The following is a 15,210-nucleotide window of genomic DNA, read 5'->3' as shown; positions in this document are numbered from 1 at the left end:
CTGAAATAAAACTGTTGTGTCATTAAAAGCTATTCAAGAGTATACAGGAAGATTCACACCAAATTTCCTTCAACTTCACTGGGAGACTGTATCTTATTTCTTGTTTAGGCTAAAAAGAAGTAGCTTGTTTCAGTTAGTTTCTGGCAGAACAGACAGTTATCTCTCATGTTATTTCTGTGTGGGGATGCATTACTTTGAAGTATGGTTTCATGAAAAAAGCATCCAGGGACATTCTAAGTTATTCCCATCCTCCCAGCACTCCTCCGTTTCCTCTCTACCAGTAACTTACTGCCCCTCATCTTTGCCAGAACTGCTTGAGTGGCTGTGTTGGGTGTCAGGCCAGAAAGCAAAATGTATGGGAAAATAGGGCATTAGTCCTCTCAAGATAAGTAACAGCACAGCCACAAGACCAGCAGCAGGATAACAATCTGGAGACGGCCCACCCCAGCACTCAGACAGGAATAAATAATACCACCACTGAGAACTCATCTCCTCACTCTAACAGCTGCTGTACAGCTAACAGGAAGAATTAAAGAATAGCTTAACTGCTTCTGAAAACACTTGAGCAATGAAACTGGCTAGTGTTAAATCCTCTTAGGTCAAAAAGTCTGCTCAACATCCATATGGGACCACCCCCTAAGCAGTAATGCCAAAAGACAAGATACCTTTCTGCATAAAAGAGTCCTGCGTAAGAACAGTCACTCATATCTCTACAGAAGTGAAGCTTGTCTGAGCTGCCATCCAGACACAGGGAGTTTTTGGATAGGACATTAACAGAAAACTTTTAAGATTCTTGTGCTACACCAGTATTTAAGTTCTGAAGTGGTTAATTTTTAGCCACATCATCATTTTTCAAAATAAATAACTGCCGTTTTTGAAGCAAAAAAGCCACAGGCTATGCAGGCATCTAGATACAGGCTACTACAAGACCTAAACTAGTTTTGGAGACTCAGTAGATGGGGTGTGTTGATATGACAGTAATTTCCCCTTCAGAGAGACACCCACATACACACTGTCCCTCCACTCCCATCCTCCTCAGCTCTGTTTCAGAAATAACTCTACTTATTCTTCATTATTTGGTGAGTCATCCAGTCAACAAAAGAAAGGGAATGTCAAGAATTTACTGTGAAGAACAGATAGAAACTACAAGAAAAAGGTCAACTAGCAAAGTCATTCTAAGCTTCAGAAAAAAAATAACAATGCTGATGCTCTCCATCAACATGACTCTTTTATACAAGACACAAACAAAGTAACCAGGTTAACATAATTCTGATAAAGCTGGGTGGCTTGTTTGGTTTTTTTCACTTCCCACCTCAAGACAACAAGGGGAAATTGTGTTGGAGTTTGAGGAAATATGTGGCTCCCATTTTGCACAACTTTGGCCAGTTTTTTTTGCAATTTAGCTTACAAATGGAAAGTGTAACCAAGCACGACCAAGTAAATGGAAAGCAAATCATTACATTGAAAAGGGCAAATAGGACCATTAGAATACTTATATACTCAATTAAAAAAAATAATTCTAAACTATATATTTTCAGTACTTACACAGAGTTTGTTTTACTCCAATCTAAACTGTTGAAGATAAACACTCTTTGTCTGAGGATGATGTACATGCCCATTGAAGAAAATAGAACTGTATGTAAGAAGCAATGGCAGGAGATGAAGGAAAGCCTATAGGAGACTTACACTTGTCTGCTAGAAATTTACTAAGTGTTTAGGTTGCTATGACCTTGAAAAGCCTCCTTTGAACCATTCTGAGTTGTTAATAATTTACAGGAGAAAATTATCTTAAGGATAAACAGATAAAATAACTTAAGGAGTATTTCTGAGAAACTAAGAATGAAAAAGAGAACTTAAAATTTATCAGAATGACACTAGGAATGTGATGGGGTTTCCCCAAAATAGAAAAGCTTAAAGTGTCTGAATTAGATTTATGTTCCTATAATTAAATGGGCACTTCCCAAAATTCAGATCCAAGACTACAAACTTACAGGGATGCAAAAATATTTGCATAAATAGTTTGAGTGCAGCAGAAATTAAAGATAATTTTCTGTGAATCATGGCAAGGAAAAAAAATTAAATTACTCCATCCTTTGTATTTATGGTGCAAAATATGATTATCTTAGAAAAAAATTAGAAACCTCAAGATTATATTGATGAGTAACAATACTCGGTACTGGCACATGAGAAAAACCAAACCCCAAACTAAGCTCATTGTGCTATTTTAGACACACAGAAGACATGCTCAGTAGCTAAGATGAATATTTTGGAAAAATACAAGTCAGCACATAGTTGAATTGTAACTGCCCAATATACAGGGCAGTGTTGACATTTGAATAAGAAAAATGAAGTGATCCTGTTTGAAAGGAAAGAAAGAAGGACAGTGAAAATCTGTTTACTTAAAACAGGCAAGGTTTAAAACTTCTATTTTTCCGAGCTAGAGGAACAACTTATACTGGAACACCACAGAGGAACAGGCTCTAGATACTGAAATAATCAAAATTCTACTATATTTGTTCACTGATGCATATAGGTACAGGCAGTATATGAAACACATTGGCCTCAAATTTCAGCTGGTGGCTTTTACATGTTTTGGTACCTAAATGCATCTTCTGCCATTACTTAAAATTACTCATCAGAAAGCCAGTGATTTAAGTTGTATGAGTTTAATTAGTAAAATGACCCAGGCCCTACAAAATACTCAATAAAGAGCAGCAAGTAGAAATGGACAAAAACCAGCCAGTTCTGGTTTAAACTGCATTTTAGGAAAAACCTCAAGGAAAAAAAAACAGGTGAGATACCATCTGCACTGCTTAATAGTAAAAGGGTAGCTACCAGATAGAGGAAGGGTTTGCAAGTTACCTCCTTTTGTCTGTTCACTGGCATTTTAAATAAAAAGTGAGAAAAACATCTCAGACTAATAATGGTATTCTATTGAATGAAAACATAACCACGAGGCATTGAGTTGTGGCAAGTAGTGTCTTGAGAAAGTTAATACTAACAAATATGAATATTTATATTTTTAGTTCACTGCAGTGAAGAACTGGAAGAGGCATGCAATTACAGTTGAAAAGGGAGCTTCTTATTTAAACAGATCCTAACTACAGACATGTCAGATTGCAAATTCAGGTTTATTCCCACCTAAAGAAGTACTCAAGGCTTTTAGCAATGTATTATTAGTATTTTTAAATATGTGAGAAAAATATGTTTTAGATTTCTCATAAGGTTTCCCAGCAACATTTTTTCCTTCTCCTATGTTTTTTCCTTAAGGATATTGGTGACCACTGATTACAAAAAGGAATGCAGTAACTGCTGTAGGTTTTAGAAATGCAATGCACTGCCAACCCCAAATTCCCCATCTCATGTTTTGTGCTTACTTTAAGTTATAAATTTATTTTTCCCCCCACTGCTATTTTTTTCCAACTATAACCTTGTGTTTTATTTTTAAAAAACACATCAGTAATTCAAAAGTTTGGGATTCCATCTTTTGATATGATCAAAATAAGCCACCAACTACAAAGATTCATCATGATGACTAAGAGTAAAGCAAAAATTCATTACTTCATTTCTTTTATTTCATTAAAAGGCTAAGAAAATGGTGGAGTAATTTTCAGTACTGTGTCTTATCTTTCAAATGTCTTAATAAAACAGAAATAGCTTTAAACTGTTGAACGCCAATGTGTTTTTTGACTCAGAGAAATATTATTTTATTTACAAATAAATTAAATAATGGATCCAACTTCAACATGGCCCTCCTCTAAATAATATAGTAAAAGAGGAGGCATAAGGAAATGCATATTAATAATAATGTGAGAGAAAGCTATTAAAAATAAAGATGGCTATGCCACATTTCAAGCTACAGAATGTACTCTTTTCTTGGTACCAGATGGACATGGCAACAAATGTACAGGGGTTTTTCTTGCATGCATGTGGCTACTGCTCACTTATGGCACCACTAGGAAGATAACACAAAGGATTTCTGAATGCTAGAGATAATAAAAGGATAGTATTGCATATGCAGGTGGCCCACATTTCTAGATGGTATTTCTCACAATAAATTTATAATTGCAGAAAGCAGAACATTTCACATCTTGATGTCTTCCAAGGAACATCATGTACGTCCTTTAATACTGTTCAACAAGACAACATCAACATGTAGCATAAGATACACATAAATTGTTACCTAACTACAGACATATGTAAAATGCTCAGATAATTCTGAAATAACTTTAAAATAAAAAAAGCAAATGGAGATTCATGTTACAAATAATTATATTTTTGTTAGTTTTGGGGAAAGATATCCAGATTCCTTTTCTTGGGTGGGGAGGGGTGTTAATGTCAACAAAATTAAAAATCTATAAATATACTCCATATGCACAAGTTCCACAAAACCTCAAGTGCTCAGTACCCATCACACCACAGCCCTATCAGTTTGGGCTCTTTTGTACAAATTACAGAAAGTGTCTGTCATTACTTGCTTCAAAAATAAGAAAAATCTAATACTGTTCACTTTTACCATTTTCATCTTTCAAGACAACATTTTCTGTTTTACTCCAAATCACAGCAAGAAAAAAAGCAAATTCCAAAACTTGCACTGCCTTGTTGCTGTGTATGTTGTCTGAACCATCATAACTTGGCAACTCATCATTAGCAAGGAGTCAGCCCTACAAATAATCCTGACTCTGCTTTGAGAGATCTCAGAGCCAAGAGCACTCAAAGAGCCAACAAAGTTGGCAAGAAAACACATTGTCTTCTCTCTAATCTTGTTTAGAATGCATGGAATAAGAGAACAAAAAAATTATATATATTTGAAGCAGCATTGATTTTATATTTTTTAAAGTGTATCTGACTGTCATCTTCAATCACATTTTATAACCAACCATGCTATATATCCTTCTGAACCACTTCCAAATTCCTTAGGGTTTGCTAACTATTATTAGAAGTAAACTCGTTCTGCCTGAAGAAAAGATGGCTTAGGGACATTCTAAGAGTAGCTTTGCAGTATCAAAGAGAATCCACAGCACAGCTTTTTATGGAGGTGCATCCTCAGAAGACAAAATTTTTCTCAGTGGCAGACAGGCATTGGAGCTAGCAACTAAGAGAAGTTGTGTAACCTCTGTCGTTGATTTCTTTTAAAACAAACTGAACAAAAACCTGCTCTGAACTCCATCTTCACCCTGCTTTGAGCAATAAGTTGGACTAGATGACCTACATGACCTCCTGAATACAATTATGGAGTAAGTTAAGAAGGTAATTTAAGCAGTATTTAAGTTAGCAGCAGCTGTCTAAAATAAATGCATTTTTCCCCCTACTCTGACAAGCTAGATTGTACCTACCATTAAATGTAACAGCTCTTAAAATTTTCAAACATTACTGTTCATTGTAGGAAAGTGTAACATAATTTTCTTTAAGAGAGAGATAAGTCTTTGCAGACCCCTCAGATTGTCTTTATTCCTCAATAAAAGCTGGGAAAAAGATAAGCAAGGGTCTCTTGGGCATTCTGTTTCATATTAATGGCAGGTACTACTAAGATCACAAAGCCACACTCAGATGCCAAGCAACTTGAGGGAAGAAAGAGAAGAACAAAGTGGATTATTTGTTTAGTACAACAGGCTTTTGTTTGGATATTTTAACTTCAGTGTAACAGAAATGCCAGATGGCACCAGATACATACAGGAGAATGTTCATTTTGCATGCATATTAAAGGAGAGCAGAGATTTAAAGGTAGGCCCAAGGAAGTCTAAGCATGGATACCACCAGAACTAGGATGCCTCCTGGACTTTAACTCACACATTAGAAGCAGTAATGTTATCAGGGGAAGTGCTTGTTACCAGTAACTGCTTTCTCTGCAAAACCCAGACTACAGGATACACATATAACAGATGAACAGATTACCTCAGATCCTTAAAATTAGCAAGCCTTTGTGCTTCACTTCTCATGCTAAAGTTTCTGATTTAGAGAAGTCTATATAATGATTCATGAACACCGTAAAATATCCTTCAGGCTGACCAGAGGATGTAGGATTTTCACTGTATAATCTAGCAGGGGAGACAAGATGGTCCACTCAGTTCTGGAAAGCTGGAAGATGCTGACCTTTCAAAAAATATTGACATGACAAAAACTATAATTCAGCAATCAAGAGTTGCCATATCCAAAGCAGATGCATTAAACCAGAGCTTCATATGAGCAAAGGCCAGCCAGATCCACTTTACCGGCCTACTAGAGGGCAATCTTGTGTGCCAGATAGGCAGGCTTTCTGGAGATCTGTACCTGAACACTATCAGAACATGGTCCTGAGACAGTGACCAGAAGTGTAAGAAGCTACATTTAAATATATAATGAAGTGAATACTGTTACTTTTGTCTCTACTAAACACACCATCATTAGTCTTACCTGACACACATAACAATGAGAAAATGATATAATTTGCTACTCTCTTCCCCACTTTTGCTAGAACTGCTGTCCTATTGACTCACCCTTCACAAGTACATCCTTTCAGCACAGGTACCGAACTGTACTATCTCATTTCAGATGCTAGCTCCATTTTTTGAGTATAACTGTCTCAATTAGTTTTAAACTCCAGGTAAACTACAGAAGTTTCATATTTCTTCTTTTGACTTTGCAAAGTAAAGCAGACTAGAAACTAAATTACTATTTTAAGAGACAATGTGTTTTCCCAGTATCTTTCCACCACACACGGGCTAACAATTATGGTTAACTCAATGGTTATACCATTCCATGACTATCTGTCTAAACATTCCTCAGAGCATGAATTCAAGCAAACAACAAATTTTTAATGCCAGAAGAACTCAGACAACTTCATCTACTAGGTACATTTGTCATTTCTGAGGCTGAGCAGACTCACCATCTCATCAAACACTGACACTCTGCAGAAGCTCTATCTGAGGATGAAGGGAAAGGCTCTGCTGGCATACAAAGGACTTGTGGTAACGTACCATTATTCCCTCCCTTCCCCTCACTCTCAGTTCTCCTATTTGGATTACTAACTTCACTGCAGCTTCTGCATAGCTGTACTTCAGGATCATATTTCAGGATGTAATTAGCCCTACCAAAAAACCAAAGGGAAAATGCTTCGGTTGTTTTATTTTCCATGCATAAACTACAACTTACAGTGAAATCATTGCTGTAAATTGACAAAAGAAAAATTTTCCATGCTAAAACTTCCACAAAAAGGTTTGCTCCTTATAGATTATAGGCTATATGGGTAAGAGCAGATTAAGAGAATATTAATTGAAGAAAAAAGTTCTTATTTTAAGAAATGCTTTTCTTTTAAGGCTTCACTTACCAAAATATATTACCTCAGTAAAATAATAAATCTACATGAAAATCATGCCACCTGGAAACTAAATTTCTAAATACATAAGTCAGAACTGAAAAAAATACACAATTTTTTGTGTCTTTTGAAAACACTCCATTTTCCTTTTCCTTATGAAACTGTAAGTACTGAAAGGGAATTTCCAGCTGTGCCTTGTCAGCCTCCAGACCGAACATATTGTGCTGCTTTTCATTTTTGTAAGTGAGCTTTTTAGTTCTCCAAGTAACAGTATTAGCTGCTGCTCTGCACAAAGAACAGAACAGCTCTTTATCCCCAGGGGAAGAAGCTATTTCAGACTTAACTAAGGAATCTTCTAACATGTTTCAACAATCCCTACTGTTTCTGTGTTTGTTTTAAAGATATCACTGTGATTTTGTTCCATTTGCAACTGGAGACTAAATGACACCAAGCAGAATCTGCTGTTAGGTTAGATTACAAGGTAAAATGTTTTACATTTTAAATTACTGCTTAAAGCATGGTGTTGAATGGCTTAAAGTACATGCTAACTTTGCAAATATGTATGAAATAATATTAGATATATTTAGTAATACTGTACAGAACTGCTTTTCTAGATAAAGTATGCAATATCAGTTGATCTGCTTTTTGTTTGGTATGAATGTTTGCCATGCAATTCAAGCTTAAACTAACCGAAAGTGCAATTATTTTTGCCGGTGTGACTAAATGTAACTCATTTCTGTGCAGTATATATAGAGAAGAGTATGTGAAAAACATGGGTAAATCACTTTAACCCCTGTGTACCATGAGAAATAACCTTGACATCTTATAAACATGTTTGAATTTAGACTGAATAGATAAAGATACATTATTTAATAACTTCTGGTACTCTGGTATTTCCAATATATTACTTAATAAATTCTGGAACTGGTATTTCCAAGCAGTCACTACATTAAAAATTAACTATGTCATTAACATAATAGCAAAATGACAGATACTGAACTTACTGAAGATAAACATTTGAAAGCTATAGCTTGAGCACATTACATGAAAAGTAAAGGTAATAAAGATGCTTACACATACTATGCATGATCTAAATAGTTATGAGTAAAATTAAATAAACTATTGCAATGCAGCCATGTTGCGAACATCTGGCCACACAGAGATATAATAATTTCATTGTATTATCTATCTATAATTTTACTTTGATATGTAACCAGTTAGTACAAAAGTCATGTGACTTAAATAGGTTGAATTTTCCCCAAATTAAAAGCTGGCTGGCACTATACTAAACATAACTAACTGCCTAATAGATAACCTGATGATTCCAGCCACAGACAGTAAAGTCCCAATGCATGTAAGGCCTTTTTCATGTGTGACAGTCACAATCTGGGCCTTAAAATGTGAGACAGCACAAACCTAGAAATGCAGCTCAGTATTTATTTTATTTTTATTATTTATTTTTAACCATTTGGTTGAATAGCATCAGATAGCAGTATTAAGCTTTCAGTACTGAAGAGTTAAACTGGGTGTGAAAATATAGCATATAAAGTCACAGGACTAGTTTATTATTATATTATTTGGGTGTGTGTGCTGTGTTTTGTTCTAATTTGTAATGATGAAGTGTTTTATGCAAACAAGTCTTACTTTAAAATAATTTAATTTACTAAAGAGTTTTACTCCATATTGAAGTGAACAGCAAAACCCTGATATATTGTTTGCACAGTAAATGTCACATAGTTCACTTTATACTATCCCCGGCTTTTAAATAATCATGTACAGAGAATGGAAAAGTATTTCAGTCATGCCATTGTATGCCTCTGGTCACAAGAAAAAATGGTTAAATGTTAAAAAAGCACATTGTAACTACATAGCTATGCCATTATTATAAAGTATACTATAAAAATGTAACCATAATTAAGATGTCACTAAGTCAAGAGAATGAATACACGTGCTCAAGACTTTTCTTTGTATACGCAGTTTTCCCTAAGGACTCTTTGTGTGTTCCATTCAAATTTGTGGAACAGAAGTTTACTGTGTAATTTTATAGCCAGTCATTACCATGCAAGCCAGTTAGAAACCAAAAACATTAGGTCATTTCTAACGCAATCTAAGGTACTAAGACACAGGCACTTTCTGAAAAACACAACACCATCAATGCAGAGTACAAGCTTCTGCATCTGTTTGATATGTTAACTAGAAGTAATTGCTATAAATAAAAGGCCAATACAAACTCTCTATATAATTTTGGAATAACTGATTTCTAATGGGGAGAAACCAGTAAACTAAAGTGTGGATTAATTTCAGAACCCTGCTATTACCTGAGATGTTTTGTGGATTTGTATGAGGCACTTGAATCTCAAATTCCATTTACATATGAATAAAATATTATCTTAGCTTAATAAAATCCTGCAAATTAATATATCTTTGCTATAACATTTTAGAATAAAAATAATTGATCACAGAACATAAAAAAACCCCAGCATACTGTTTTAAGCTTATTCACTGCTGAATTGCCATTTAAAACCAGAATATGAGAATTTTGCTGTGGGAAACATGAAAAATATCCAATCAATCACATGCCTTATGTTAAAGAAGAGTTAGGCAACTTGTATGAAAACCTGACTTATTATATAAATCAGAAAATGCCAATATGCACACATTTTTAAAAAACATCTGATTCAGGTAAAAACAGTTCAAGAAATAATACTATCCTGTATGTATACAAGTAACCATAAAAGGACTAACTCTAAAGTGAAAGATAAAAGCCAGACTGATGAGCATTAAGAAAAAGCATTTTTTTTTATCCCCTCAAGATTTCCTTAGAGAAAAACCATGGACATACTCTAAGGTTTGTCTTGGACACAATGACTAAGTGCTCTAGATCTCAAGTTCTTCACTAATTCTTAACACCTCAAGAGTAGTAGTGTGTTCAGACTCTACCATCTCAGTTAAAATAAGCTGCAGAAAGAGAGTGTTCCCTTTTTGAAAGAATTATGCCAACGGCTTTGACAAATCATTAATAGCTTTGGACATGCATAGCTGTATTTCCTCACTAGTATACTATTGCTGGATATGCTTTCTATGCATATGCCTGAATCCTTACTGCTCTGTTTTGGAATGCCACCTATTGGTGACAGTAAAGGTAATTTTTCTGTCAGAAGTATAAGAAGGTTTAAGATATATAGTTAATTTTAATTTCTTAGAAAATAAATGCACATGTTATAGATCAACTGTTTTAGACCACCTATGCTTAATAAAAACTTCCACTAGAAAAGCGTATGTGGGATGTCACAAATAGTGCTACTGTGAACAAACTTCCAAAAAGTCTCCTCTACTGCAGAATCAAAAACATTTTGTTAGAGGAGGGGATGGTTAGTAATGGGAGCAAAAGCAACATCTCTTTTCATCTATAGTGAAAAATACCTTGCACAGAAATCACAACATATGACAATATGACAGCATATAAGCAATGAACTGGGCATTTCTGTTACTTTGCCATTCCCATGTTCAGAAGTTACAATGACCTGAAATAAATATTAGCAATCAAAAAAGTGAAGAAACAATTCACAGCTTTCAAGATCTCCCTTGCTGGAAGCAGGAGCAATTACTAACCTACAAATACCTGGCGGCACTGGAAAACTAAACTACCTCTTTAACTACAACCCCAAATACAAAGCTAGAACCTGTTTGAATTTAAGTATTGCTCGTATGAACAGAGAACCACAAAACTATAGTTGCTTGCTTTAGCTGTCATAGGGCATAGATTCTTTCAAGGTTATATTGACCTACCCTGTATTGGTCTGCCTGCTTTGAAAAGTGCACCATATGGCTGATATAATACTAAAAGCCCCCTAATTTTCCTCTTCCCATTTCAGGATACTTTGAGACACATAAAAACATGCAAACTTCATCATTAGCCTGTTGTTTCCTGCTTGTCTCTCTGTGCTTTGATTTTTCTCAAAATGAAACCAGTGCACCTCTCAGGAAGCAAAGGAGAAGAATGCGTTACAGAGGATTGAGAAGCTCTTCAGCAGGGCACAGGTCCCCAAGAGAGCCAAGGATGAAGCTTCCAGATCCTGTAGTACCCAGCATACCTCTTGTTAATTTTGATGACAGTGTTATGGGAGTATTTGACTCTCTCATAGGTTTGGGTGGACATGAATCTAGTTACAGTGTCTTACCAGGTAAGAACAGAGCTCCTCTACTAGAGTGAGCCAGTTTTTCTCTTAATTTCTAATGAAACATATAAACTCATGAAAGCTTAATCTTAGCTCTACTTGCAACATATCTTGAACTTTTGTTGCCTTTTATAATTATTTTGTAGTTAACATATGAAGCTGTTTAGTTGTCTATGCCTAAGCCTTACAGAGAATGCTGCTTTGCCAGGTAACAGTAATATTCTCTGCAATTTTCCTGCATTCTTATTTCATTTTAGCTAATAAAAACTTTTTTGGGATATTTTCATAACTTCAAATGTGTAGCAAGTTTGAAGGCCAAGCAAGAATTTCTTGCTCAATATATCTCTTAAATCAATTAATATTTCACTGATGGCGTAACACAAACACCACTAGTATTATTTAAAATGTGTTTACGTTTTTGTTATTGTTGTTGCATTTTAGGAAAGCAGCATTCAAGCTACATCTACATGCAATATTTCAGGAGTAATTATTTATTTTTTACATATAATAAGACACCCTAACAGTTGCAATATGAAACTTACGTTATGAACAAGACCCTTATGATAGAGAAATAAGCTGAGAGAAAAAACACTCACAGAACACAAGATCACTCTTATGCTCTATCTATATCAAGAACCTGTATTTATTTAAAAGAGTCTGAGTAGTATTATTTATGTAAAATTTGCTCTTTTTTTGTGATCTAAAGGTTTACGCATTGCTGCACTAACACTTATGTGAGATGTGGGGAAGATTTGTTGTCTTAAGAAACAAACAAATGCAAAATTTCATGATCTTTACTGAAACCTGCCTTGGTAATCCTGACAGGCCTCCACAGTGAATACATGACTAGACAGGGATCAGGAACTGAGAGTTGTCAAGTGTCTCTTTGGTCCGTAGCACAATAAAGGAAAGGAGAACTCTTGCTCTAGGATGCTCGTGTGTTCAATGTTACAAATGGGAAATTAAAAAACTCCAGTTATTAACCAATTGAAAATTACTGAGATGCTATAACACTTAATTTCTTTTCATAGAGGGCACTACAATGTTGTGAGGAACCACAGAGTCATGTCCACTCTATAGCTAATAGATATAAAGACATGAATACTTCCATTCCAGTACCAAGAGATCATATACTGGATAAAATCATCATCTGCAGTTTTATGAATATAATGAAAACAGTAAGAATGCTCTGATCATCACTGTTCCACAAAAAATAATAATAATCTATTTTTAGAAGCAAAAACTTAAGCCTTTTAGTGTGTCACATAAGAGATGTGGTCACTAGCCTGATAGGTCCCAACTTAAATGGCAAAACATACTGTAGTCACATTTTCTTAACAATTACTAGTTGCTGTGAGTCCTTATTTTCAGAAAGGCCGAACCATTTCATGTATTTAAGAAATTTTAATGGGAAAACTAGAAAACCTCTTGACTATAGCATTTTTTGTATGTACTACAATATTACTCTTATAACACATATTACTAATGTCAAACATGTAATTTAAAAATATTTTTTAAAATTAAACAGAGGAAAATATCACATAAATAGCATACCCTTCACGTAAGATATTCCAGTCTCTGACAGTGACTATCAGTCATGCTGAAATAATGCATGGTTCTCATCCTCCCTTCCCCACCCCGCTTGCTTCTTTCTATTTGGATTTGCATCCAAAAGCTGAACTAAAACCACTGAACTCATTTTATTTGGAACTTCATGCTGAATTTACACCACATTTCCAAAGGTTAAAAGTCCTGTGCTCATCTGCCAAAGACTCGAACCACAAGGTATTTTGTAGTCTAGCTTTTAAAGTTCAAAATTTTTTCAAGTTAATGTCAGATTTGGAAAAACCAGAGCTTATTAAATAATAGAACACTATTATTAATCATGCTTCAGAATGGAAGAAAATGCAATCCTAAATTTTGTTTTCATTCTCCTCATTACCTATTTTGCTCTTAGAAGCCTAAAAGCAATTTACAAATACTATATGCAGGATGAAAATTAACAGTTTAAGAGTAACTGGTCATATCTCCTTCCTCCATGTAAAAATCACATGAACTATTTAAATTAAATCATCAGTTCACCATAATATAAAGATAATATGCAATTCTTTACAGTCTACAGTCTGCCCATTAAGCAGTGTACAATAGGATGTATGCTGTATAGGATGTACATGAAGATGGTCCCAAGGCTAGAGCTCCTCTTCTACAAGCTGAGAGAGTTGGGGCTGTTCAGTCTGGAGAAAAGAAGGCTTCCAGGGAGACCTTAGAGCACCTTCCAGTGCCTGAAGGGGCTACAGAAAAGCTGGGGAGGGACTTTTTATAAGGGCAGGGAGTGACAGGACATGGAGCTATGGCTTTAAATTGGAGGAGTGGGGATTTAGGATAGTCATTAGGTAGAAATTCTCTCCTGCGAGGGTGGTAAGACACTGGAACAAGCTGCACAGGGAAGCTGTGGATGCCTCACTCTTGGAAGTGTTCAAGGTCAGGCTGTATGGGACTTGGAGCAACCTGGTATATAGTGGAAGGTGTCCCTGCCCATGCAGGGGGTTTGGAACTAGATGATCTTTAAGGTCCGTTCCAACACAAACCAGTCTGTGATTCTATAATTCTGTGACTGTCTCTCTTAAACTACATTTCTCCCTGCTGGTACCAGCACACTGAAGTTTAAGAAGCACCTCAACACAATCTTTGTCTCACAGAGGTTTTGTGAATTTCCACAGTGCCCAACAGCAGTTCTGCAAGACAATAAAATGCTACAGAAAAGATAATTTGTTAAAGAAGTCTGCAGAGGCCAAGGCCTGATAACCCATATCTTCACACTTACTCAGACAAGATTTGCACCAACTTCTGATGTCTAGTAGCTAAATCAGAACAAAGATTTAAGGAAGCACAGAAGAATTTTCATCTCAAGCCAGATGTTTCCCTGAAACAGTTGACTGTTATTGTTTAACATGAGAAAGTGTAGCATTCTTTTTATATTTCCTTTGGAGATGATTTAAAAGAAATATTGTGGCTTCCTAGAAAGCACATAAAAAACAAACATCAGGATGCAGCAAACAGCTGGATCACAGATACCTGGGTAGAATGACACAGGACATACAGCCAACTAGCATTTGGCAGGGCTAACTCATCTCCTTCAGCTAGCATGGCTTAAGCTGATTAGAGCACAACTTTCTGTAGCTGAAAAGGTGCATACATATCTTGGATCTTTGAAAAAACAAGATGCAACTGTTAAAAAAAAAAATTAGCTTCTTCTCTTTTCCATCCCAAGATTAAAAAAATCTAAAGGACATTTAAAAAAATATAAGGAATACGGAGGAGCACACAAACAGGATGATTCTGATAGATGATTTTTATTCTAGAAAACAGGTTCATAACCAATGCTTTTTAAATAGAAGGGCAAAGGAATACCTTCATTATGAAGCTGAGAGAGCTGCCTTGAAGGACTTCGCAAAATGTCTGCTTTTGAGTCAAGTATTAATTACAGACACATTTCAAACCGAATATTTGCAATAGTCTTCAGAGGATATTTAGAGACTATCCTGAATAATCTTCTCTTTAAAACTATCCAACCAAGCGCAGACCATTGGGGAGTGTGGGAAAACAAACAATCCCTCCAAAGACAATTGGTCTGTCACAAGTGAAATTCTCTTGCATGGAAATTCATCTGAGAGAAGATTTTTTCGCCATATTAAACAATATTCATCTGATGGAGGAAGTCAAAAAACATAGGGAAAG

At 35.4% G+C, this 15,210-nt stretch overlaps 2 protein-coding genes across 2 annotated transcripts in view; one reads left to right on the top strand and one right to left on the bottom strand.

Annotated features, from left to right (window-relative positions):
- The window catches only part of CENPP (centromere protein P), a 112,253-nt gene that overhangs the window by 16,357 nt on the left and 80,686 nt on the right, over positions 1-15,210 (bottom strand). The window lies entirely within an intron of this gene.
- Positions 7,643-15,210, top strand: part of ECM2 (extracellular matrix protein 2, female organ and adipocyte specific) — a 16,679-nt gene continuing 9,111 nt past the window's right edge. Inside the window, exons 1-2 of the mRNA XM_009996909.1 lie at positions 7,643-7,775; positions 11,170-11,478. Of these exons, the coding sequence (XP_009995211.1) occupies positions 11,193-11,478 (286 nt within the window). The 5' untranslated portion in view covers positions 7,643-7,775; positions 11,170-11,192. The remainder of the gene's footprint in view (positions 7,776-11,169; positions 11,479-15,210) is intronic.

This window comes from Chaetura pelagica, unplaced genomic scaffold, assembly GCF_000747805.2.
Source record: "Chaetura pelagica isolate M959 unplaced genomic scaffold, ChaPel_1.0 scaffold24, whole genome shotgun sequence".
Taxonomy (NCBI): Eukaryota; Metazoa; Chordata; class Aves; order Apodiformes; family Apodidae; genus Chaetura; species Chaetura pelagica.
This window is presented reverse-complemented; position numbering and strand designations above follow the sequence as displayed.